Here is a 26,627-nt window from a genome sequence, read left to right as displayed (position 1 = left end):
ATTAATTGCTTTTGATTATGTCTCACTTGTGTGTGATGAATTTGTAGGGAAAATGACCGGAAGAACTAAAATCGGAGCCAAGTGCCAAGACAAGAGAATGAAGTGCAGCAAGGCCCGTGCTCGAGCGGTAGTTTTCTACCGCCCGAGCGCAGGAGGTGAATGTCCGAACAGAAAGCTCGGCGCTCGAGCGGTAGTTTTCTACCGCCCGAGCGCGAATGTCACTCAACTCAAGAGCTTCGACAGAAAGGTAGGCGCTCGAGCGGTAGTTTTCTACCGCCCGAGCGCGAATGATACACATGCCGAGGAGAATTACAGAGAGTGTGGCGCTCGAGCGGTACTTTTCTACCGCCCGAGCGCCATCTATTTTTGGCAAGATGTGGTGTGCGATTCCTTACCTTTTTTTGAGAGGAGAATGATATGGAAAGCTTCTTGGCCGACTTTGGAGGGAGGGAGACATAATTTTGAGAGCACAAAGGATTTTGGGAGAGCTTTTGCACTTGGATTGAAGATTCAACGGTTTCCGGGCATCGTTCTTCGCAGATTTCGTCACGCCTAGTATTTCTAGTTTAATTTCCTTTGTTTAAACATTGTTTTGCTTATTTTAATTATGAATTCTAGTAGCTAACTTCAATTATTTGTTGGGATTAAAGGGGATCCTACCCCGAACTTTTAGTTGGTTAATTTATATGTCGGTTTGTGATTTATTCTTGATTATTCTACGATTTTCATTGTGTCGTTGAGCGTAGCTAACTTTAACGACTATTTTATATCACGAGTGAGTTCGAGAGAAAAAACTAGTGATAGGATCGAGTGGTGTAATTCGCGGATCTACAATTTGCATAGATATATGAAATTGGATACGTGCCGATAGTCATAGTCCTTAGGGTCGAAAACTAGGGGGTTTCATTAATCGAAATGCGATTCATTCTTGATAAATAATTAAAGACATTTAATTATTTCATTGAGTGAATTAGTTTGACATAGCTCGAGAGAGTGTGTTCAATTGAATAGGAAATCCTGTCGGAAGCGTAGAACACAACCGAACGAATTAATAAATTAATAAGGGGTATGTGAACCAGAATTCCCAACAAATTCTTTTATCATTTGAAATTTAATCCATTGATTTAGCATTCATATTTCATCAATTAATCTTTGATCTTGTTTAATTAAATTTTCTTGAATTTTATTAGTCATAAAACAAACAATCAAATTTCGTCGCTAAAGTTTTAATAACTAAAACAATAATTGTTAAATACAGTCTCCAGTGGAACGATACTCGTATTCATATACACTATACTATTACTTGACATCGTGCACTTGCGATTATATTTTGAGCATACAAAATCATATTTTCTTGGGGAATTCATAGTGCAAGTTTTGCTCGATCAGTGGTCGAGGTTTGGGACTTGCCGCCACCTCCCCTCCTCGGGTCGAGAGGCTGATGAAGCAGGTGTCCAACCATGAGGCAGAAGAACAAATGTCCCTTGGCTTTCTTTGGGTAAGAAATTTTTTTTTTTTTTTGAAGGTATGGGTAAGAAATTATATCCTTGTGTATTTGCATACTTCTCCGTGTTTCACGTATTCTATCTCATAGGCTTAACTTATTTTGTTTCCAATGTAGGGCATGTTTTTTGCAGGTAAGTGTACCCTCTGAACCTCCATGTCCCGAGTCACCGCTGAAACCCACAAGAGAAATATTGATTATGTGAGGGCTCTGCACTCGGAGTTGATGCAACATCTTCATGTTGCATAGACTCGGGTAGTGGAGGAGAAGGATGCGCTTATGGTCGAGTTGGAAAATGCTCGGGAGCGTGTGGCACTGGAGGCAGGGAGAAAGCACGCCTGGTAGAGGAAAATTTGGTTCTAGAGATTCAATTGGCCATCGACAGGAGGTTGAGGCTCTTTGGACAAGCAAAAAGAAGAAATTCATAAAGTCTGAAGAGTTCAAAGATCTCTGTACGAACAAGACATTGGAGTTCTTCGAGTTGGGATTCCAAGGCTGTGTCTCAACTCCGATCCAAAGGCTACTTGAAGGATGAGCACCTAGTTTTTCTCCTTAACTGGGAGAAGGCACTCGATGACCTACCAAAGGAGCCATACTATTTCTGGGTTTTTTTTGTAAATAGCTTATGGTCTTTTTAATGAAATGTCTTTATTCCTTTGAATTCTTGTCTCATATCCAAAGCTCAAAATATTTAATAAGGAAGAAAATTGCATATTTACGTCGAGCAAACTTGAATTGTTTAAAAGTTGACTAAATGTAGTAATATCAATCCTTGTACTATTAACTCATCATATCATATAATATATGTTCACTCGTAGGCAAACGGTGAATCCGTGACTATAATGTATTGGCTCCTATGTATTTCGAAACTACACCTCACATCGCCACTTGATGACCTTGAATTGAGTCGGTAAACGGATCAAAGTGCATGCTAGTACGTTGAACCTATACGTTGTCCCCAGTCAAAGAACTAATGGTGTACAACCATAACTGCAGACTATTTCACTGGACAAGTGATAACTACTTGGACATGAGGGTTATTCAGTATATCATCAAATGATCATTCGTCTATATGAATGAACATCTACATACTCTTATCAATGAAACATGATGTTTGCATCACAAATGCTAGAATCAAGCTTGGGTGACATTTTTCCTTATTTTAGGCTGCGATTCGACTAGAAATCTATTTAGAATATACAGTACACTTCCTAATGAGTTTCATGATCTTACGTTTAGTGACAGACCTCATGGTATGTATAATATATTCAAGGACTTTATCTAAGTAGCTTGTATGAGTATGCAGATAAAGTAAATGTCATTATTAGATAAAACATTAAAATATTATTAAAATAAATATTGTTTTTACATAAATTCAATAAAGCTCAAGCCACAAGTTGGCTCGTTAGACACCTACTCTAACAAGTAATTCGGTAGATATGGTGGGGATCTCGCTCAGGTCATGTGCTCGAGTGCTTTGGTAACCCTAAGGTGCTCGTGGTTCGTAGTATTATTTGTATACCTTTTGTGAGTGGTTCAAAAGAGGAGTCTGGAATGTATTTTCATTTGTTCTACAAGACCGAACTTAATAGAGGAGTTAGCAGAGATGAAATATTATTCTGTGGTTCCTGACTTCCTGTTGAGGTCGAGCCTAGTAGAGGAGTTAGTGGAGATGAGATGTGTTTTCAGAGGCTCCGGGGTTTGCCCGGTGTAGACACTCTGACGCTCAAGTGAGAAAATAATTTAAAGATGTTAATTGAGAGCTAAAAAGTTAAAGCATAAAATCATCTTCTCTTGAATAATGAGAATCCTCTCTTCTTTATAGATTTTTTTGGAGTGTATAGCGGGCTTGAGCTTTTATAATTAATTTGGGCCTCAATAATAAATTGAATAATTACTCATCAATACAGTTCAGACAAAAATATAATCTCAGATTTCTTACGACATGGTATACTGACTTGAACTTCACTACATGGTTTGTGATATTTTCTATATCTCTCTTGGATTTTATCATCATTAAGGAGCTCCTAGCCCTTTTTTTCATGGTTCTCAAGCGAAGATAGGGTGATTTGAGCAAGAGGAGGCAACTTTTGGGAGCATCAAAGATAAGAAGGCTTAATCATAAACTTTTAAATTTGTATCTTTTATAAATAATTTTTTTTAAAATAATAAGTTTTAAAATTTATTTAAAAATAAATCGAAATACTAAATTTAAATTACTTGTTTCCAGGGATCATCATTACGTGGAATTGGATATAAAATTACATTTATAGAAAAAGGATAAAAGGTGTACATAACTTTACTATTTTGAGAATTCGAAATTTTGTGCCATAATTTTTTTTCCAAATTAAAAAGTTTAAAATAAGAGTAAATCCTTTTTTTATTTGCTAAAATGAAAAATTAGAAATAGTTTAACTAAATAATCATTTGTCATGTTTTCATTAATTTTTTAAAATGTTTCCAAAATATTTTAATACTTCAAGTTTTATATTATTTACTTGTCCAAAAAAGAATCTTTCGTGTATAATCATGCATAATCTCGAATGTTCTCAATTCCGGTACGTAGACCAAATAATACAATGCAAGCAAAAGTTCCTAGATTTATGGAGATATAGAACAGCATATTAGTTATCATGCTCGCATATCCATCATTTGAGTCTCCAACAATTATTCCAATAATTACATATCCGATTTGACCTATGGACGAATATGCAAGCATACCTTTCATGCTTGTTTGAGTAATAGCAATGATATATATTTCCCAAATAGAATTTTTTAAAAATTTGATTTATAGCTCGACGACTAATCAATAAGCAAGGAGAGAGACATCTTAGGAAAAGTTATTAATAAAAAGTAGACCACGAGGAATCGAAAAATAACAGATGAACTTACAAAAAGAATTTGATTATTTGAAATCGGGGCGATGAAAGAGCTAAACTAGCTCCAAAGGCAAGAGAGTTACTACTACACAAGAACACAACTAAATTCGACGAGTCTCGTCTACCTTTTTATGGATAAAAATTTGATTCTTTCAATCAGAGCGGGATTGAAGAGATTGGGTGAGAGCCCAAAAAGTAAAGTATTAGGGCGATTGGTCAGTTCGCGAGCTTGATGTTCAAGAGTCTAGTAACACTCGGCATAACTTCACCGAGGAATTGAATTTCGAAAACTTGGGGATATTTGTTTATAATTCAATTCTAAGGATTTTTTTATTTTTACTTTTTGCAAACACAAACGAACATATTCATGGTATTTTGAAATTTTAAATTACATTTCACTCTAACAACAATTGTTCAAATTCTTTGTCACTGATAAAAAAATTAAATTATGATATTATATTCCAAGGTAACATATTACATTTCCCAGTTTTAGTGTAACAAAAATAATACTTTATTAGAAAGATAAATGTAGTATCCTTCTGCAAGCATAACCGAATAATATATATTACATTTTTAATTCAGTCTATACCTAGAAATATATTTTCAAAATTTCTTCCTAGAATATTAAAAATATAAGAAACTATTATATTGACAAATGAAACTAAATATATATTACATTTTTCAATATATTCCTTCAAATATTTTGTCCAAATTCTCTTCCAAAAACATTTAAAAGTAAACTCACACGAACAGAAGACTTTTGAAGGTAGTTATATTTGTCATGTTATTATGGTCATGCAGAACGTCCCAGCATAACTAATTGAAGGAGATAAATTCTACACAATCTTAGCTTATGCATATATATAGTGAGCATACTCACAATAAATAGGACATATATACTTCGATTTGAGATTTGAAAAATCAAATATTGCATCAGTTGATCCGTCCTTTCGACAAAATTAAGTTAATGCCGTATTAAAACAATATTATATATCTAAAAAGTAATTATATTTTTCTTGCCTTGAGCTCTCTCTTTAAAATTTTTCATGCATGCTATGTTGTTCAACTACCAATATTAGTAAAGGGCTCCACATACTTCAGCTTCCTTCTTTTATCTGAAGTTTGGAAAACCTTCTCACAATTTGCTAATAAAAAGAGGACATTATGCAACAGTTAACCACCATCCCATAAATTAATCCTTCTATTTTTTTTCCATTTCTGAGAGATTTTGTAGCTAAAGGGCTACCAGCAAAACAAGAAGGAAGGATATCTTTGTGTCTGGTGTAATCTCGATGCTCTTTTGATTTTCTTTTTCTTTTTCTTTGTTGAAGAACTTAATGCTCTTTCTATGTGTGTTTCTCTATGCGGAAGATTTTAAGAATCTGGTTGCAAAAGCATGAAAATTTTGGCAAGGTTCTATGTTTGCTTATCATTTTTATAACTTAAAGAGAATCATTGTTTTAACGTCGAAATGACCACAACTCTAGCATGTATAATTATACAAAAGTGCACCTTGTGGCTGATCCCTCCCATTCTCTTGAGGATATATGTATTACACAATGAGTTCTTGATCAAATGTAATGAATCTAATCCGTATAGTATCTCACGTCCATAATCATCATTCATATATACAGCTAATTCCTTCTTTGGTTGCAGGAAAATGCAGGTGCAAAGTTTTATAGAGAGGCTAAGACCCTTAGTTGGTATCAAAGGCTGGGAATACATGGTTCTATGGAGGTTAAGCAATGATCATAGGTAATTTAATACAATATATATAGAACAGAAACAGTAATCCTTGTGATTTTGTAGAAAAGCCAAAAATTATATTCTAGGATTTATTGTATTCCCATTGTACTTGGCTGATTTAGGTCTATTGAGTGGATGGATTGCTGTTGTGCTGGAACGATAAATTTCGAAAATTTCGAAGATGAGCTTCTTTTGCCTGCTGCAGCAACTCTCTCTTGCCGAGATGCCATATTTAGGCATCCAATAACCAAATCTTGTGAATTATTAGGCCAGCTTCCTTCCTCCATAGCACTTGATTCAGGGTAAAATTTTTGTAGTTATAAATTATATGTTCAAGAAATTTCATGGGATTATGATTGATCTACACTTTTCAGATTTCATGTACAAACAATCCTTTCAAATCAAGTAAGTTGGTTGAATTTCTCGCAGAACTCAGATTCAAATTTGTCATCTGTAAGTTCCATTTCAAGCTATGCAATTGCTCAAAAACGAGATTTTCTACACAATTCAGTAACTGTTTTGTGCTTGATTCTCTGTAGGAAACAACCGGTACCCGAGTTTTGATCCCGCTGTCTGTTGGATTACTCGAGTTTTTCGCAACTAAACAAGTACTTCTTCCGCACTTCCCCAAATCCATTGCACCTTTTCTTTGTGGGAAAAAGTTAATTGTGATGTTTGGTTTGGCTCTTTGATCAGCTAAGCGTTTAAAAAATCTGAAATAAAAAAAAATCACAAACTATAACTTTTAATGCTTCTGCTTCAACTAAGATTTCAAAAATATGTTAATTCAATAGAAATATATTTTTATTTCAAAAAGCTCTTCTCAAGAAAGTGCTATTTTAATCCAAACTTTCTCTTTTTGTTTCTATGTTTATTTTCCAGATTCCTGAAGATCAAGAAATGGTAGAATTCATCAAGATTCAATGCAGCATCCTCTTGGAACAACAGGCAATGAGTAATTCTACCCTTACAAGTTCTTTTTCATCTGATCTAAATGCTCAAGAACATCTCATTACCTCTTTTTTCAGCCACATATTTCTCCAGAAATATTGAAAGAAGACTTGGATTTGCCACACGATATATCAGTTGACAGAATCTATCTCGGTAACTCTTCTATAAACACTCCGCATCAATTTAGCTGCACTTCAGAAGCCAACAGCATATTGTTAGAAGGGACTACTTATAATAACTCAAATATGAACTTCACCCCTTCGGTTGAGAATGGATTCCAAGGTTTGGAAGCATCAGATAGTAAAATATGGATGGAGCCATCATCTGGTACAATAGACGATCAAATGAATGAAAATAACCGGTCAGACGACTCTGATCTAAATGAGGACGAGGATGAACCGAAGTACAGAAGAAGGAACGGAAAAGAACTTCAATCGAAAAATCTTATGGCTGAGAGGAGGAGAAGAAAGAAGCTTAATGATAGGCTATACTCCCTTAGAGCATTAGTCCCTAAAATTTCTAAGGTTGGATGAAACCATATTTTTTTCAAGTAAAAACTTTGTAGCAATTTTGTTCATCAAGTTGCTTGCATTGTGCTGCAGTTGGACAAAGCTGCAATTCTTGGAGATGCTATTGATTATGTGAAAGAACTGCAGAAACAAGTGAAGGATCTACAAAATGAGCTTGAAGAACAAACAGATGATGAGGATGGAAAAGAAACTTCAAGAACCGAAATTGACCAAAATATCGTCCCAACAAGTACTAAGCATCAAAATGGTACGAAACATGGACATAAACGAGAACACGAAAATCTTCTGAATGGCTTTCACAAGAAATCTTTTGATAATCATGAGATGGATAATACGAACGAGAAAGTGCAGCAAATGGAGGTAGAAAGAGTAAACTTGTAAATAGTTGAGTTGAATTGTTATTACATATTCATGTTTTGTCTTAACTTGATAAATTGCAGCCACAAGTGGAAGTATTTCAACTGGATGGGAATGAGTTCTTTATCAAGATATTCTGTGAGCACAAAAGTAGCGGATTTGTGAGGGTAATGGAGGCTTTGAATTCTTTGGGACTGGAAGTAACTAATGTAAATACAACAAGGCATACATGCTTGGTTTCGAGTATCTTCAAAGTAGAGGTACCTAAATCTCATTTCTGTACATTTATTTAAACTAATGGGAAACTTGGATACTAATACATACTATGGCAGAACCATGTTCTGAAAATGGTGACTTACATTTTGTATATTTTTGTTCTTGGATGGCCACAGATAAAAAACAATGACAATGTCCAAGCTGACTATGTACGGGAGTCATTACTCGAGCTAACTCGAAATCCATTGAAAGTGTGGCCTAAATTACAAGAAACATCAAGTGGTGGCGACAATATAGATCAAGAATATTATCACATTCACCCCAACCAGAGTCATCACTCTTTAATCCATGGCTGCCAAATGAATTCTCACCACCTTCAGCAACTGCACCATCACATGTAATGAGCACAGTATGGAACCGTTTTGATTTTTATTCTCTTTTAGATCAAATAAGTGAGAGGTTAGGCCTAATGAACAAGTATTCTTGAACTATACTGGAATAATAAGTTTATCATTCATGCTCATGCATGGTAGTTAGTGTTTTGTGTGTTGGTTCAGCCCCATCGATGCAAGGATTCGTCGTCTGAGGACAACTTGTTTTGGCCGCCATGGATCTATCTAGCCACTGAAGTTGCTATGAACCCATGGTTTTGTTTTGGACTTTGGTTGTTTGGTCAGCTCAGATCCATGCATATGTGGTCAAAACTTACCTAGTTGTCATATATTTTAGCTTAAGATATCCAATATTTACACCATGACTTTCCGGACAAACGAATCCGGATCTGCCCACGTAAGTCTTCTCTGTATTTTGGGAGCAGAGCATGCAAGCCATGGACGGATCCATGAATATGAGGTAACGGAAGCTTGAACTCAATATGATAAGTTATATATTATTAAAAAAATTATATTATATTGTTCAACATAGTTGTGCCCTACGAGATTTTAAAACATAAAATTCAGCAACAATAGAATTTACATCTATAAGTTTAGTTAAATCTCGTTCAATATAGAGTGTCGAATACATAAACAAGTAATAGTCAATCAACGACTCAACAATCAAACAATCAAGACTCAAGAATCAATTGTTCATAAACAAATATTCAAGCAATAACCAATTAATGACTCTTCAAATTGATATGTGAGTCATTCTCGTATAAGTTTCGTGTTTGAAAAAATGGTTCCTACTTCTTTATTTACCTCAAAAATTATTCCACAAAACAAAATCTTGATGCAAGCTATTTGCCTCAAAAAATTTATTCCACAAAACAATTTTATTCGGTCTATCAGGATCCGTGGGAGCAATTATTTGATGATAAATTAAGAATGGAGCTAACGCTTGATCTTTCAACAACAAACCAAAAAAAAAAGGTAAATGAATATTTTAGGACATGATTTGATATTGACAGGCATTTGCAGGACCAAATTGAGAAGTTATTGTGGCTAAATTCGGTCTCATCCATGTAAATAGGCTGGGCTGGACTAGGAGATTGGTGGGTTGGTTGAAATTATAACTTAAGTAAAAAAAAAAAAAAGTGGGCTGGGCTACAGCTCAGTAGAGCCTTCAAATGAATCCGTCTCTGCATGCAGCAAAATCGAGCAATTGATCTTACAAGAATTCTACTTCCAATTTAAGCACGACGACTCCTATTTATGGGCATAAAGAAATTGTATCGGTAGCAACTGACCAACAACTTTCGATTCACTCGTGGGATCCAGGCGGTCCAAGAAAACCGGTTTTCGGGTATCTAGGCATGGTTTATGCCAAATGATATATGTGAAGCTGGTGGAATTATGATGCATTCATTCTAGGTTGTTTTTATTTATCTAACTCCAAATTATTTTCCGGTTTTTGGAGTTCCATTGAGTTCAAACTAATTCGAAATCATTGGATCAAACCCGAAGTTTTCTTAACAAAAATCGAACAAAACTTAAAAAAAAATTGTATAATTTATAAATAATAACCATACATTGAGAAAGCTTTCTATAGGTAGACATTTGATATTATGGTATTTTATGGCATGGTTTATTTCAATGGGGGCAATTTACAAATCTAAATGCGTACATTTTCATTTGTTGAATTCCAATAGGGTAATAAATTTTTGGCTTTTTTATTGAGTTACGAAAACTTAGTGTCTTAGTCATGTTTTGTTAGTGTTTCTAGGTGTTTTTTTCCCCTTGAAAACACGAACAAGAACATTTTAAAAATTATTTTCTAAAAAATATTTTTTCAGTCGACATTTAATTCCTCGATATAACCCATCATTCTATTTGACTTTCATCATTGTTAAAAGCAATTTCGTTATTATACTCTATCCAAGAGAAAAAGTACAATTTTGGTTGTTTGTTTATTTTGCTATTTGAGTCGTTTAAGTTGATCAATTTCAGTTTGAGTTATATATTTTTCAATTTTTGACAATTTCAATCATTTTTATCGATACACGGTACACATCAATATCATATTAGATTCACATAGGCGATGCATATGTGTTATATCAGCGTAATGTCTGAAAAATGATGAAAATTGAAAAAATAATAAACATTGTTAATCTCAATTGAAATTTAACAAAATAGATGATAGACCTAAGATTGTATTTTTCCTTATTTTATAGCATGACTACTATCTAAAACTAAACCTTCAAGTAGAAAATGTATCATTATTCAAGTACAACTATACATATTACATTCCTTAATTCATCATGAGAAAGCGAAATTACAATTTACTCATGTATATCTGTTTTTATATATATATATATTTTGATCTTCTATGTTGACCGATTCTAACTTTAGTCTTGTGTCTTTCAAATTTTTTTTGACAATTTTATTCATTTGTCCGTATGTGTAATGATATGGCATTGCGTAGGTTAAAATAACGTTAGTATCATATCAGCTACACGTGGAAAAATGACTGAAACTATAAAAAAAAATTATAGATGACGGTTTAAAACTGAAATTTGATATATAAAGAACAAAAATCACAAAAATGTCAAACATACATGACTAAAGTTGCAGTTTTCCCTTTGAGAAAAATGTCCCATAATTGGCTTCTTCTTTCTTTTTGGAAAGAAACTCACACGGCTAGAAGACTGTTGAAGGTAGTTAAGTTTGTCATGTTATTATGGTCACGCAAAATGTCACAACATAATTATTTAAATGAGAAATTATATACAATCTCAACTATATCATTCTTTCGTCTTAATTATATATGTTTCTTTCTTTTTTCAGTTGTCCAGAATATATAGTTCAGTTTCTATATTTAATAGCAATTTTTTTGTCTTTTACTAACATACCTATAGGCAAAAACTTGTGTGAGACGGTCTCACGGGTCATATTTGTGAGACGGATATCTTATTTGGGTCATCAACGAAAAAGTATTATTTTTTATGCTAAGAATATTACTTTTTATTGTGAATATGGGTGTGGTTGACCCGTCTCACAGATTATGATCCGTGAGACGGTCTCACATGAGATCCACTCCATAACTCTATTAACTAAATCTTGAAAAATGTGCGACCATTTTTTTGAATGTATTAAATAAGAATTTAGGGTGTGTTATAAATTTTATTTTTCCTATTATTTTTTTAATTGGTAAGAATAAAAAAACAAGTATATATATTTGGGACGAATGAATTATTATTGGAATATACTCACAATAAACCGGGCATATGCTTCATATGAAACTGAAAAATTCAAATAATATATTATAAAAGTTGAAGAAAATCAATTAATAGAATCATCACTTTTTTGATTCATTACTCATGTTAATGTAACAAAATTCAACATCTGATTAATTTTGAGTAATTAAAAATTTTTGGGTCAATTTATCTTTGGATTTTTCATGCATGCAGCGTTGTTCAACTACTAAGATTAAGTAATTAAGCTCCACGCACTTTAGCTTTCTTCTTTATCTAAAACCTTGAAAACAAATAACAAATTATCTTTATCAGAATTTGCTATTAAAAGAGAACATTATGCACCAATTAATCATCATCACCATAAATTTAACTGTCTTTTTTCCACTTCCTTATTATTATTTTTTTCGGTAGACAGGGTAACAGAAAGGTCATAGCAAAATAAGGAGGGATATCTTTGTGTCTGGTATAATCTAATCCTTTTTCTATGTGTTTTCTTGAAAAAAGATTTTAAGAATATGGTTGCATAATCATGAAAAACTTGACAAAATATTTCTAGATTTGGTTATCATTTTTTGTTGGATGGGAATTGTTTAAACATCAAAATACCCTAAATTCCAGTTTGCAATATACAAAAAATGCACTTCACGCCTCCCCTTTCTCGTTTTCTTCGGTACATTTGAGTTCTTGATGATACGCAACGGATCAAAATTGTTGCATGTCATGTCAATAATCATCATTCATGTATACTGCTAATTCCTCTTTTGTTTGACAGGAAAATGCTGGTGCCAAGTTTTATGGAGAGGCTAAGACCCTTGGTTGGTATTAAAGGCTGGGAATATATAGTTCTGTGGAAGTTAAGCAATGATCATAGGTAAAATCATATAATATAATATATAGCAAATAAAAAGCACTTAAAATCTTGGAAACTATATCAAAAATAAATTATGGGATTTACTGTCTTCTCATGCTACTTGGTTAATTTAGGTCTATTGAGTGGATGGATTGCTGTTGCGCTGGAGCGACAAATATCAAAAATTTTGAAGATGAGCTTCTTTTGCCTACTGCTGCAACTATCTCTTGTAGAGATACCATATTTAGACATCCAAGAACCAAATCTTGTGAACTATTAGACCAGCTTCCTTTCTCCATAGTACTTGATTCAGGGTACAAATTTTATGGCTATAAATTATATGATCAAGAACTTTCATGGAATTATGACCGATTTACACTTTCAGATTACATGAACAAACATTGTTGTCAAATAAAGTAAGTTGGTTGAATTACTCACAGAATTCAGGATCGAATTTATCAGATGTAAGTTCCATCTCAACCTATGCAATGGTTCAAAAATAAGGTTTTATGCACAATTTAGTTACTGTGTGTTTGAATCTCTGTAGGAATCAACCGGTACCCGAGTTTTGGTCCCTCTTTCTCTTGGATTACTCGAGTTTTTCACGACTAAACAAGTATTTCTTCGGCCCTTCCCCAACTTCTGTTTTACCTAAACTCGCTCTTCTTGTTTCATTGTTTATTTTCCAGATTCCTGAAGATCAAGAAATGGTCGATCTCATCAAAGTTGAATACAACATTTTCTTGGAACAACAGGCAGTGAGTAATTCTACCACTACATTTTATTTTTCATTTGATTTAAATGCTCAAGAAAATCTCATTAGCATATTAAAGCTTCAGATTTCTCCAGAAATCTCGAAAGAGGACTTGGATTTGCCACACGATATATTAGTTGACAGAATCTATCTGTGTAATTCTCCTATGAACACACTGCATCAATTTAGCTGCAGTTCAGGAACCAACAGCATATTGTTAGAAGGGACCGACTATAATAACTCGAATCCAAATTTCAGCCATTCAGTTGAAAATGGATTCCAAGATTTGGAAGCATCAGATAGTAAAATATGGATGGAGCTTTCATCGGGGACAATGGACAATCGAAAGAACGAAAATAACCAGTCAGACGAATCAGATCTAAATGAAGACGAGGATGAATCAAGGTATAGAAGAAGGACTAGAAAAGGGTTTCAATCAAAAAATCTTATGGCTGAGAGGAACAGAAGAAAGAAGCTTAATGATAGGCTGTACTCCCTTAGAGCATTAGTCCCTAAAATTTCTAAGGTTGGATCACACAATATATCTTTAGATATAAACTTTGTTGTAGTTTTGTTTATTTGTTTCCTGCACTCTGCTGCAGTTGGACAAAGCTGCAATTCTTGGAGATGCAATTGATTATGTGAAAGAACTTCAGAAACAAGTGAAAGATCTTCAAGTTGAACTCGAAGAACATACAGGTGATGAGGATGCAGAAGAAGCGGCAAGAACCGAAGTTGGCAAAAATGTCGTCCCAACAAGTGCTCAACGTCAAAATGGAACAAAAGGTGGACTTCAATGTGAACATGAAAATCTTATAAATGGCTTTCACAAGAAATCATTTGGTATATCTAATAAGCAGAATCATGAGATGGATAAAACGGACAAAAAAGAGCAGCAAATGGAGGTAGAATGAGTGAACTTGTAACAAAGTTGAACTGTTTTACATGATCATGTCTATGTTCTAACTTTTAACTTGATCATTGCAGCCACAAGTGGAAGTACTTCAACTGGATGGGAATGAGTTCTTTATCAAGGTATTCTGTGAGCACAAAAGTAGTGGATTTGTGATGTTAATGGAAGCTTTGGATTCTCTGGGATTGGAAGTAACCAATGTAAATACAACAAGGCATACATGCTTGGTTTCAAGTATCTTTAAAGTAGAGGTACCTACATCTCATTTCTTTACAGTGTAGAAATCCTGATAAAGTATAATAGATTTTAAATTCACCCACCAATTGTGTCATTTGGGATTCATGCTTCAAGAACCCCCCGTCTAAGCACAATCTAGAATTTCTCAAGAATACCACTTCCTTTTATTATGCTTTACACAATGCAAAATAAAAAATTCACAGTTTTTTTCCTTTCATGTTCTATAATTGCATTTTGTATGTTTTTGTTTTCTTGGATGACAACAGAGAAAGAACGATGACAATGTCAAAGCTGACTATGTTCGGGAGTCGCTGCTCGAGCTAACACGAAATTCATTGAATGTATGGCCTAATTTTGAAGAAGCTTCAATTGGTGGCAACAATATAGATCAAGAATATAATCACATTCATGCCAACCACAGCCACCACTCTTTAGTACATGGCTGCCTAATGAATTCTCAGCAACTGCAACATCAAACGTAACGAGAATTGTGTTGGTGCATAAATGTTACTTTATGTTTCTGTCTCTTTTAGTTCAAATAAGTGGGATGTCTTGATAAATAAGTAATTTGAGCTAATGTGATACAAGAATAAATTTATCATGAAATTGAATTCCAAGTATTTAGAATTTATGTTCACTTTTATGGTCTATAAATGAAAGGCCTCCGAGACATCCCTCAGTTTCTTCTGTAAAACCGTCTATGGAAATTAAATAAAATAAAATTTTGAGCCAAAGGGGTGTGATTTGAGTGGAGGGATTAAAATTAGGGAAAAATAGATCTCGTGAATATCGTGTGCTCAAATATGTTAGTTTCTAACTGTTTTAATAATATCTAGGACTTCATTAGGTCAGATTTTGTAAGTTTAATAATCATTTTTAGCAAAGGAGAAGGGAACTAAATCGAGAGATGAAATGGAATGCATACACGTAAATAATTTTGCAAATTAAATTCATCATATTAATATGCTAACAGAAGTTTGTCATACATTTCACTTGACAAGATGTATATTTTGTGTCATATAAATAAAATTTTGTTAGCCAAGCTTAAAATATAACGAAAGTGACGTACAAATGACTAATTGTTCCAAGGTATAAAAAGTTTTTCCTTGATTTTTTCGAAAGTTTCCATTTTAACTTTATACTATCTAGTTATACCCCCTAAATTTTTATCAAAATGGTAAACTATATATAAATTGTGCCCCCCTAACCTTGAGCTTCTGGCACCATCTCTGGTGAAGATGGACCAGATATGGTGATCAAAACACGAAAGAGGGTCATTTTGTTTTACCACGAGGCTGATTGATTAATCACGAACACCAGTTAAATAAGACAGATAAGGCCATCAATCACACCTGAAAATCATAAGAAACATGGTAAGTATCGGACGTTGTAGTCTCACCGTAAGTGTGAAAGCTTTAAAGCGTCAAAAAGAGCAATAACAATCTAATACAGAAAAAATATGTCAATAATCTCCACAACTACCATATTTGGAAGAATTCGTCAGTTCATCAGTAGAATCTCTTATGTAATTTGATCATCTTCAAAAGAAATTTCCCAGTCGAAGTCATGTTAATTAATGGCCTCAACTATCTAAGACATTTTGATCATAGCAAGGCATCACAATGTACTTACTGCGACATGTAAACTGTCCGGCATGCAAACTGCTTATAATCCAGATTCAGATTTCAGGACTTAACTCCATTGGATCGTGAAGCCTTTGTATCTTAATAGCTGGTAGACACTTGAATTTCCTCTTCTCTTTCAAGGGAATAAGCTGTCCGGCATGCAAACTGCTTATAATCCAGTAAATTGACTGCATTATAATCAGTAAGCTTGAGTCTGATGTTCAGAGAAGATGAGAGAGACTTGACCACGTTTCTTATATTCACAGAATGTTTTAAATTTTTTTAAAAAAGGAAATATTGGTCTGATTTGATCCCAGGGCACCTGCAACTTAAGAACGATTACTTCAAAGACTCACCGTCATGGATACATTGTTCTCCAAGGCACACTGCTTTAAGTGACGAGATGCATGATTTTCATCTTCGGCAACAACCACCCCAATTGAAATTCTTCCCACTTCAAGATTCTGGATCAATCTTTGCAGGGTGTTGAAAACCTGTCCACCTCCATGCTGGGCAGCAAACACATCAAAAGGAGAATGTAACAAACTATCATCTTTTCCATTGTTACAATGAGAAAGATCTACATTTTACTATAATTTAAAGAGTGGACGATCTAAAGCTGCATCTGGATGCATGGATGGAGAGTAGACGATTTCAACTCATTAATAAAGTCCATTCAACTTGTTTGAGTCCAAATCCATAGGATTTGAAATCCTAAGCTATTATTTTCAGTTATTTATTCCTACCATATATATGAAATTTGAATCCTTAATTATTAGACTAATTTCAAACCAATTCTTTCAAGCAAATCACTCAAATCAAATTCAACCAACCCAAATGCCAAGTGTTTTCATTCTTCTTTTCTTATAAAGGAATATGTCTTGATTTCAAGTGTGATAGATTGTAAAGAGATTTAACATAGAGTTTTGATGTCGTAAAAGTGTTGTAATTTACTTCCATAATGTAATTAATCAAATTCCCCATCAAAATTGTAGAAAAGCAATATGATATAATAACTACCATAAATATGATTTTTTTTTTTCAATCAAAGGTGGTTTTATAGATTTTGCTTCCCTTTTTATAATCCTTCTATAATGAATCTAAGATGATTTCCACGAGGAATAGAAAAATGAACTTTATATAATATTCAACTGGTCAAATTTAATAAGTTTTCTCCCGGAGTAGCCCACATGTATCTTTTATGTAAAAACAATGAATATTTTACTATTTCAACATCGAAACCAAAAAACAACTAAAAGTTTGATTTCATAGACCTACCACAAGTACAAAATACCAAAGTAAAGTCATCTACCAAATAATACATATATGTCAATCAATTATTTGCCAAATGAGACAATGGCGATTCAGTGAAAAACAGTTGCCAAAATTTTTGAAGGAAAAGTAATAGAATGGATTTTTTAGAGGATAAACAAAAAAAGAAAACAAAGGAAGAACAAGGAGGAGGAGGAGGAGGAGGAGGAGGAGGAGAATATAGAAGCCGTAAAATAAAACAAAAGTTTATGCTTTACTTCAAAACGTGACTATAAATCCAGACATTATTTTCCGAATTAATAGAGCAAGCAAACCCATACCTTTATAATGGTTGAGATATCAGCGAACATTTTTGATTTTCCATGAAGCATGATGCCCACATTGTTAAAAATGAGAGAATGAATATCATATCTCACAACTGCATTTTCCTGGGAATGCCATCGGCCTATGTTTCTGGATAGGATCATATATCTGACAAGACATACAAAGTTAGACTGCAAATATAACATGAAAGAAACTTAGAATCATCACATTTCTAGAACATTGCATCATGCGACTCTAAGAATAGTAAGGCATGACATCGTCATTGTATCGAGAACATACATCACAAAGTAGGTAAAACTTCAATATTGATAAGCACAAATTATTTCATCAAAAACATAATAAACACAAATTATATCGTTGCTTTGCATGTATTATATCATTGTAATGCTCATTTAGCATGTTTAATTCTGAATATTGAGAGTTTTTATGATATTTTCATATTAGTTATTAGTTGACTAAGAAATTTAGCTAAAGGATGAAGAAAACTCAATAAATCGTCATGAAGACTAAAGTCCAAGAACATGCTGAAAGAACCGAAAAAAATACCAAGGACGGGAAACATTGATGAATGGAATCACAGAGCTATCCCCAAACCGTGGTGCAAATCATATCAAGTCAAACACCAGGAAACAAGGAAACAAGGAAAGCAAATACTGCGGACCCATGGAAACATGTGCCGTCAAATCCTTTGGGACCATCTGCTGATCTGCACCTTCAGCATACTGTTTGATACCACAAAACAACACACAGTTGCAAGCCACGAAAATGTGTTATGAACATGGGTTAAGCTCATAAAGATGGCATAGGAGTCGTGCTTGAAGCCATTGACTGGAACAATCTTCGATTGCTGCAGCATCATGTCTGAGTTTCAGACGATGGGATCGGCTGTGTTTTTGGTCCACGGGGTTGTGGTGAGACTAGAAATATGGTTTCATGTATTCTCAGAGGATTGGCTTCCCAGCAACACAAAGGTTTTTGTAGGATGTATTCTTTTGGTGCACTTTGTAATCTTGGTTGGCTATTGTATTTCAGTTATTGGAAGGTCTTTGTGGCCTAACCTCTCTCCCATGTATGTCGGTTTCTTGTGTTTAATAAATAAAATAATAATAAAATATTGAAATTTAAAAGTAAAACAAATGCACACACAATTCATTAATGATTTATTCTATTTCTATCGAAACAAAAGAGTAAGTATTTTTCATGGTGTCTTATCAGAATTGAGAGACCAAAGTTATTGCGGATTATCAACTTATAGTAAGTACTGTCTATTTCAATTCTTACCAAGCTATACACCAATCATGCCTATATGTCAACATTAATTGTTTGCAATTTTATGACTCAAATGGTATAAACAAAATCATTTAGATAAACAGAGACAGGAAAATGCAAGTGAGTCAAAGATGTGGCAGTCACATACTTCTCCTTTGGCAAGATAAAACCTGCTGCAACTGAATCCATAAGCCAATTAACTCTGAGAATAAATGCATTCACCGCACATCCATACAAGAATTTGATCGATTGCATCTGAAATAACAACAAAACAAATATTAAATGCCAACCACTTTGCAGCAGACTAATTACATAATAGACCTCTACAATAGACAAATTTACACGAGATGTTATGCCCCATCCTTCTGGAATCCCGAAATGGAAGAGTCACTTTACCTGCCGTAACCATTGCGTATGGGAGCAAACAATGTTTTTTAATTGAGATTTCTCACTTCAGTTTTCCCATATATTGTATATTATATGATGGCCTCCATTTGTATATGTTGAACATAAGATAAAAAGGGGAGTGTGCGATAAGAATGCTATCATAAACTATCAAAAAAAAATTAAAACCAAACATCGGAAATTGAATTAGGACCTTTACACTAAGATCTCATAGACTTTAGAATAAGCATGCTATCATAAACTATCGAAAAGAAAATCAAAGCCAACCATCAGAAATTGAATTAGGGACCTTTAAACTAAGATCTCGCAAATCCAATTTCACCAACTCTTATCTCCACACAATACAGGTTAGAGCAAATAAATCTTGTTTTATCGAAAATTTATGCCTGGTGCTTTTTACAGTGAGCTGAGAACTCCTCTCTGGTTGATGCTTAGCATCCTTTTTCCGCGCCTATTACAACTGTTATTGAGCATAACCTAGGAAATCTCCCAATAAAGTTCTCTAAGAGCTCAAAAGTATTAATATAGCGGGAAACACCAATAGACTATACTTTTTTTCCTCTCACTATTTGTTATCCAGATTGGCAGCTCATATACTCTAAATAAAGCAAACAAATTTGTCCAGAAAATGTATCTTGTGAATATTTAGAAAAACAAATGAATGTCAATTTCTGTACCAACCTTCATCAAACATATAATGATAGGAAGGACCTGTGACTTAAGCCTAGAACTTCTCTTTCCCTTCAAGTTAGTTGATGGTATGTGAGTGACAACTGTGCCTCCATGTTTCCGAATGAGAACCTCAATTTCCCTCTCCTTTGGACAAGAAAATCCAGTAAGCATAAATTCCATACTTCGAAATATTAACATCCTTTTCTTAACCAAATGATTTTTTCGAAAAATGTTCAGATATCCGGATCCAAGATAACCAGACCGAGTTAACTTTTTTGCAGCTTTAGTAGGTAAACCTGCAAATATGGAAAATGCAATTAATGGATAATCATCAGATAAAAAATCACAGGTATACAAAATTTCAATTTTTTCCTTACAAGTTTTTGGCGTGCTATGGACCTTTTTGACAATTTTATGATGAATGTCAATTTTCTTTTCTGAAAAGTGAAGATGTTTTGAGGCTGGACGGCTTTTGCATTTTAATAAGTCACATTTTGGGACCTCACTAGTCGGAAGTTTCACACTGTCTTTCCACAATGCTGCACGAGAACAACTTTGATTTTCTTCATCATCAGCCTGGTGGTAATGCGTCATGTAATTAACTACAGGTGGAAAATGTGAGTTTTTCTCCTCCAGCGGTTCAACCCCATCTTTGATAATATTCTCGCAGTTGGTAAAAGATGCTTCCTGGAAGATCAACTCGTTATTGCTATCAATCCAGAGCGATGTTTTCTGATGACTATCTTTTTCCAAAAAAGTTGCACCTCCAGAGACTAATGTGCTATAATTTCTAAGGGAGGTGAATCTTCTATAAACGGCGTCCTGTGGCTTCTTTAAGTTACTGTTTGAAGCTGAGGGCCCTGACAAATTGCCTTTTGTATGATCAGTTGTGATATTGTAATGTCTAGGAAGAACTTCATCATCTTGGCTTGTAGCTGGCAAGGAACAAATATTTTCAGAAACACTACATGGTACAACAGAGCAAAGAGGGTCCAAGAAAGATGCACTTGAAGATTTTACATCTTGAGAAAGCGTAATCCCCCCCATTGCTCTGTCAGCGAAACTTTCGGAAGGTACACTCAACTGAGAAGTTATTATGGTCCCTTTATCATGATTCTGTACAAAAGAGTTCTCATCTGGAGCAACATCCGCAGACTCAGAAAAAAAGCTTGTCTCATCCACAATAGGCTTGGCAAATATCTGTTTAACAGCACTACAGGCAGTTCGCTTCATTCTTTTGGGTGCGAAATGAAAACACCAGAAACAAAGAGAGATTAGTCAGAGCTTAATTTGGTGTCCAACCTCCAAACAAGCATACAAATGTAACTATTAGATCACTGCAGAAACAAATGAAAAAATTTCTTGAAACATGAAAGAACCCTGGAGACTAGAAATCAATTCTGCTAAAGTAGCCATAACATTTCTTCTCTTTCTTATCGTTAGCACTAAAAATAGTTAATTGCTCAAGTCCACCCATATAATATTCATTCACAAAGAAGATACCACATCCTGATGCAGAATTAAATGAAACCGTAAAAAAGATACTAGCAAAGAGCTGACTTGCATGAAGTACTTCCAATTGAAGTCTTAAATCTTGCAAAAAGCTAAAAAACACTACTTATTTTTAATAATGATTCATAAGTCCAATTTTTATATGATATTATACGGGTTCTTAAGATTGAAAAATCAGCTGTTTTATTGCCTTGATTATCAGTTTTTCACGCTTACTTTAGTTATTTCTTGAACGTTGAAAATATGGATTAGTTGCGGATAGGAGCATAATAATGGAATTTACAGTAAGTCGTGCTACAGTAACATGTCATCTGTGCTACATCATGGAGCAAGGGAGAGTTTAAAGTTAGCAGTACACTGTGCAGCAGCAGGGAGATGGCGCTATAGCACCACTACACCAGAGCCTGCAAACTACACACAAAAAGGAAAAAATCGCACAAAAGCTTTATTCTTCCAAAGCCTATAAACCCACTAAATATTGTTTATTTGGCACCAATGCTCGCTCTCCTGTGTGGCTTATCTTGCAAGAATAAAACCTACGTTATCTACCAAAGCAAATATAAAGGGAAACAAAAAGATTTTTCCTCTCATTTTGAGATATTAGGCGTGGTTTTGCTTTAATTTTATTTTTAATTTTTGTTTAGATAGATTTCAATTTGTGTAACATATGTTTTATCTCACCACATGAGCCACGTAGTAGAACATCAGTGTCAAATAAACAATATTCCATAGGGTTGAGCAGCTTCCAGTAAAGAAAATAAAAAAACAAAACAAAATTGGATAAAAATTAAACTTTGACAAATTACACGACTAAAATCCAAAATGCCGAATTACAAGACTAAAGTTGCAATTTTCCGGATTTGATGCAATCTATCATTGCCCACAATATCAAAGAGTATTCAAGAAATGATTGCATTTTAATCTATCAAAGATATCCAAGAGTTTTGAAGGAACCACGAAATTTATAGACTTTTTCAGCTCTTTCACGCACAACAGATCTAGGAAAAGGTCAAAAAGCAAAAGTAAGCCAAGGGAAGCAAGTTTAATTCAAGGTAGAATTTGAATCGACAACGAAAGAGATTTCAAATTTTATTCCACGTTTTCATTGTTCTCTTCATTTAATTTGAATTGACTATGTTAAATTGGTTGAGAAACATGTTTAACTTTATTCAATGCATAAGGATGTTGAATTATTGTATTTTATCAAAATTAAGGACACCGCTTAATGAATTTATAATTTGATTATTATTATCTGATTGAATTCATAAAATTTATGTGTGCAATTTTTATTATTTTTAATGCTTTCAAATGACGGGAGATCGAGATTTATTATTTTGTATACTCTCTGGAACTACATCATACCTAATAGAAATTTACAACATTTTAATGACGGGAGATCAAGATTTAAATTTTTGTGATATTAAAGGTGAACTAAATTCAAACTAGAGAGCATGGAAACTTATTACAATGATCTGACCATGAGGATGAAAACCAACTTGATTTAGTCCTTACCTTCCATGTCCAACCACCAAACCAGCGGCTTTGGAACCTGTCTTGAATTTTATGTAATGAATTATGATCTTTTCCTGCAGATGTGAGAGGAAGTGAATCATAGATATCATAATTTTGACCAGGTAAATAATAAAGCAGGATTCGGAAATTCAATGGAGAAACTTTACCTGTTTTATGAAACCTCTTGTTTAAGGAAGAGCCAACATTTGTTTCTAGTAAATTGTTTTCATACATGACTGTGTCGGCTATCTGGTATTTGGGAGGAACATCAGTCCATAAATTGTACGAAACAAAAAGGAAAAACTCATCCATGAAAATTTTGATATGTTACCAAAAACTGGAGGGCAAAAATTCACAGCTAAAGACAGGTAATGATAAAACCCGAATAAAGTTCAACATTTTCCATACCTCTTCTGAAGCTTGTATATGCTCTAAGCAATCACTATATAGCCCCTTTTCCTCAAAACCCAACCCAAAAGCCAGATTTTCAGTTACTTTCTTTTTTGTGTCACCATCAAAACATTCTACAGCCAACTTGTTTGTTAATTGTGTATCATTTGCTACACCACCTTTCATATCACAGGTAGAGCCATCATCATTAGTACCACAATCAGTGGCAGAAGCAACAGTCTTCTCATCATATTCAGAGTCCAGTGTATCCTTAACTTGAGATACATTCAACTCAATCAGGTGCAACTCGTCAAGATGAATACCGGTATCTTCATAAGCACTTCCCATGGCAATATCATCCAAGTCAGACAAATTGTCAATATCGCTAACTTTGTCAAGTGAGCCACATAATACATTTTCACAGGCTTCTAGCCGTGCTTGTTTCATCTGAACAGAAGCTTCAAGTGTAGCTGAAATAGAAGGTTTCACTGATGAATCATTCTTGACTACTTCATTAATCACTAGTGTTTCGGATGCCGCAATACAAAGTTCTACAGTGTCGACAAAATATTCAGAAAATATCACATTTTCTCTACACTTCAACAAACCATCCTGGTTAGGATGTCCATGCAATTCAACCTTTGGAGACGATTCTATAGCACCAGAATTATGAAACACCCTCGGGCTGATGGCCTCTCGACCTAAGATCTTTGAATCATCTAGAGGTAGCATCACAAAATTACAATTGGACTCTGTTTCAAGAACGTCAGTAAATGGGGTAGAGTTCTCAGAATTCCCATCTGATGACAGATGAAGATGATATATAGCAACCTTCAGAAGCCAAATCGCATTGTTAGCTCATGTTTTGGTGGACAACGCAACGTGATTAGTAGACATTATATAAATAGTATATTTTGACCAATGCGACGTTCCAACGAGATATGTCGTTGTAGCTGAGATTCTGGTAGATGATATGAATCAAACAGCAGACAAATCCAGTAACATCATGACAAAGAAAAAACTATAAAGATAACAGCAGAGACATACATCACAAAACAAATTATACCAGCAACAGACATATATGTATGTGTAAAATATTTGTGATTTCATATTAATGAATTTGGTGAGGATTAAATACCAATTACCAAAACAGTAGAAAAAAATGCACAAATAGACATGAAAGCATGTGCACTCTCCGAATCAAAGACGGTTACATCTTTTCTTATTCATCAGAAATGAATCCTGCTAGAAATCATGAAACTGTTTCAGATATTACCAAAAGCAACAGAGAAACTGCAATATATCCAACAAAATGTCTAAATTGTTCACACACGTTGCTTTTGAGTTGCACATGCTATGGCAAATAATGTAAGAAGTTAGAAAGTGGTTCTCTTGCAGGTTAGTGCATTCAACCACAGGATAGCTAGCATCTTATGGATATTGCACCTTCTAAAAGTATTTTTCTAGGGCAATATCTAAACAGAAAGTCTTCAACTTGCAAGTTGAAACTGATAAATTATAGATGATAAAAGAACGTTCAACCACCTTTCCATTACAAGTAAATCAGATAAAAAATAAAACCGAGTTACAGGTAAAGATTTACATTATCAGCTGATTGAGCAAAGCTTAAGGGTGAAGTGTCGGCCCCAGATAAAAATAACTGACTTATCTTGCATCCTCCGCATTCTCTTGATAATTCTGCATTGTTTAAGTTTGTCCCAAGAATTTGCAACTCCTATCCAAACACAGTGAGGGAAGATTGTAAATTACGAGGATTTTTAAAAATAAAACAGCATGCAACTGATTTATATTCTTTATCACGTATTATCTTCATCTTGATAACAAATGATACATCCATTCACCAAACAAACTCATCATACACAGAACATATTTTACCTCCAGTTCAGAAAATAGTTTCACCTTTATTAATCAATACAGTTCAAGCTTCAAAATGTTATTTGTGTTCATCTAGAGAATATCGAACAAACCAAAACGAAACAGAGTTAACATTTCCATACACAGGAAATTGCCAACCCCAAAACTCTTCATTACTCACAGCATCAGTAAGCCTAACAATTAAACATCACAAAACCATATTCAATCATCCAAAACCTCGATGCGCTTCTCAAAACAGACGTGCTCTTTCTCGCCGCCCTCCACTCCGAATGTTTCAAAATCACATTGCTGAAGCCACGTCGGTAGCCAGGCAGCATCCTGCAACAATAACAACATAGTAAGGTAATTCGAAGTGAAATGCAGCATTTTTTCTCCACTGCAGTAAGCACAAAAGCACAAGTAGATGCAAATCTATACATCGTGCTAACCAAACCCAAATATGAAGAAAAACATATCTACCAAACCCAACAAATAACGATTAGCAAATTCGAATAATAATAATTGGCACAAATACGAGGACAGATTTTAAACGGCAATAAAGAAAGAACGTGCCTCTGAAAACTGAGGCGGCCGAAATCCATGAGATATGCCCATAAAGTAATTCAAGCGCAGCTCACAAAATTTTTATTCACAGCAAAATGGCGGAAAATCTAAGGTTGAACTCGGAGGGGGTGTTGGCGCCAAGTTGGGATTATTTCACCCAACTCCTGCATGCAGGATACATCCTACGGTCAGAATTTTTTCTCACTCAATTTTTTTTTTTTATTTTTTTATTCCTCATGATATGAATCTCAACCTTTGATCTTGGGTGTGGGACAGTGATTTTTTTTTTTAATTTTTTTATTCCTCATGATATGAATCTCAACCTTTGATCTTGGGTGTGGGGCAGTGATCTTGGGTGTGCCCACACCCAGGATCGAACTTTCCGCCAAGTTGGATACTTTGGGGGAAATAGCTTAAAAGGCGTTCACATTTGTTTTGGTTGTCGTTCCCACCTTTCATTTTAACCTTTTGTTCTTGCTATCTAAATGAAGTTTCGAACAATTATATCTATTTTATTTTATTTTATTAAGGTCGAAGACATGATACTAATCATTTAAGAAAAATATCATTTTTTTCTTTCAACTTTACCTTTATATAATACTAATATTACATTTTTGTTTTTGTTTTTTTTTTTAAATT

General features: G+C 34.2%; 3 protein-coding genes across 8 annotated transcripts; 2 read left to right on the top strand and 1 right to left on the bottom strand.

Annotated features, from left to right (window-relative positions):
- Positions 1-5,286: 5,286 nt before the first annotated feature.
- On the top strand, positions 5,287-8,704 carry LOC140808889 (transcription factor ABORTED MICROSPORES-like). Its single transcript, XM_073166227.1, has 10 exons — positions 5,287-5,960; positions 6,040-6,138; positions 6,252-6,431; positions 6,504-6,582; positions 6,669-6,737; positions 7,012-7,077; positions 7,158-7,604; positions 7,683-7,970; positions 8,051-8,227; positions 8,360-8,704. Coding segments are annotated over exons 1-10 (1,632 nt in total). The 5' UTR covers positions 5,287-5,958; the 3' UTR covers positions 8,585-8,704.
- Positions 8,705-12,309: 3,605 nt separating this feature from the next.
- On the top strand, positions 12,310-15,157 carry LOC140808888 (transcription factor ABORTED MICROSPORES-like). Its single transcript, XM_073166226.1, has 8 exons — positions 12,310-12,685; positions 12,799-12,978; positions 13,050-13,128; positions 13,212-13,280; positions 13,354-13,944; positions 14,021-14,323; positions 14,406-14,582; positions 14,835-15,157. Exons 1-8 carry the CDS (start codon positions 12,591-12,593, stop codon positions 15,048-15,050), a joined length of 1,710 nt encoding a protein of 569 aa, XP_073022327.1. The 5' UTR covers positions 12,310-12,590; the 3' UTR covers positions 15,051-15,157.
- A 359-nt stretch (positions 15,158-15,516) lies between these two features.
- On the bottom strand, positions 15,517-26,128 carry LOC140808887 (uncharacterized). Of its 6 annotated transcripts, none has more exons than XR_012113033.1 (13): positions 25,998-26,128; positions 25,662-25,763; positions 25,153-25,284; positions 23,568-24,380; positions 23,327-23,408; positions 23,140-23,233; positions 20,513-21,348; positions 20,145-20,431; positions 19,207-19,313; positions 17,786-17,936; positions 16,550-16,702; positions 16,201-16,358; positions 15,517-15,920 (listed from the first exon to the last, which is right to left on the bottom strand). XR_012113033.1 is itself a non-coding variant. In XM_073166224.1 (13 exons), the coding sequence occupies exons 1-12, from the start codon at positions 26,037-26,039 to the stop codon at positions 16,247-16,249; spliced, it is 2,820 nt and encodes a 939-aa protein (XP_073022325.1). In that variant the 5' UTR covers positions 26,040-26,128; the 3' UTR covers positions 15,517-15,920; positions 16,201-16,246. The 6 variants fall into 6 exon arrangements, 4 of the variants coding, with proteins under 4 accessions (XP_073022325.1, XP_073022323.1, XP_073022324.1 ...); XR_012113034.1 differs by having other exon boundaries at positions 16,231-16,358; XM_073166224.1 differs by having other exon boundaries at positions 16,201-16,381; positions 20,627-21,348.
- Positions 26,129-26,627: the final 499 nt, after the last annotated feature.

The sequence above is a fragment of the Primulina eburnea genome, chromosome 13 (assembly GCF_022965805.1).
Source record: "Primulina eburnea isolate SZY01 chromosome 13, ASM2296580v1, whole genome shotgun sequence".
In the NCBI taxonomy this organism is placed as follows: Eukaryota; Viridiplantae; Streptophyta; class Magnoliopsida; order Lamiales; family Gesneriaceae; genus Primulina; species Primulina eburnea.
This window is presented reverse-complemented; position numbering and strand designations above follow the sequence as displayed.

What these genes read in the sequence shown, in the direction of transcription:
- LOC140808889 (XM_073166227.1), top strand. An exon ending in AGGTTAAGCAATGATCATAG is followed by an intron (nt 6,139 to 6,251) that starts GTAATTTAATAC and finishes TGGCTGATTTAG; the next exon opens with GTCTATTGAGTGGATGGATT. An exon ending in CGAGTATCTTCAAAGTAGAG is followed by an intron (nt 8,228 to 8,359) that starts GTACCTAAATCT and finishes GGATGGCCACAG; the next exon opens with ATAAAAAACAATGACAATGT.
- LOC140808888 (XM_073166226.1), top strand. Translation starts at nt 12,591, where the DNA reads ATGCTGGTGCCAAGTTTTATGGAGAGGCTAAGACCCTTGGTTGGTATT. An exon ending in CAGGATCGAATTTATCAGAT is followed by an intron (nt 13,129 to 13,211) that starts GTAAGTTCCATC and finishes GAATCTCTGTAG; the next exon opens with GAATCAACCGGTACCCGAGT. An exon ending in CAAGTATCTTTAAAGTAGAG is followed by an intron (nt 14,583 to 14,834) that starts GTACCTACATCT and finishes GGATGACAACAG; the next exon opens with AGAAAGAACGATGACAATGT.
- LOC140808887 (XM_073166222.1), bottom strand. Translation starts at nt 26,039, where the DNA reads ATGGGCATATCTCATGGATTTCGGCCGCCTCAGTTTTCAGAG. An exon ending in GGCCGCCTCAGTTTTCAGAG is followed by an intron (nt 25,764 to 25,997) that starts GCACGTTCTTTC and finishes TTATTGTTGCAG; the next exon opens with GATGCTGCCTGGCTACCGAC. An exon ending in CCATAGCACGCCAAAAACTT is followed by an intron (nt 20,432 to 20,512) that starts GTAAGGAAAAAA and finishes CCATATTTGCAG; the next exon opens with GTTTACCTACTAAAGCTGCA.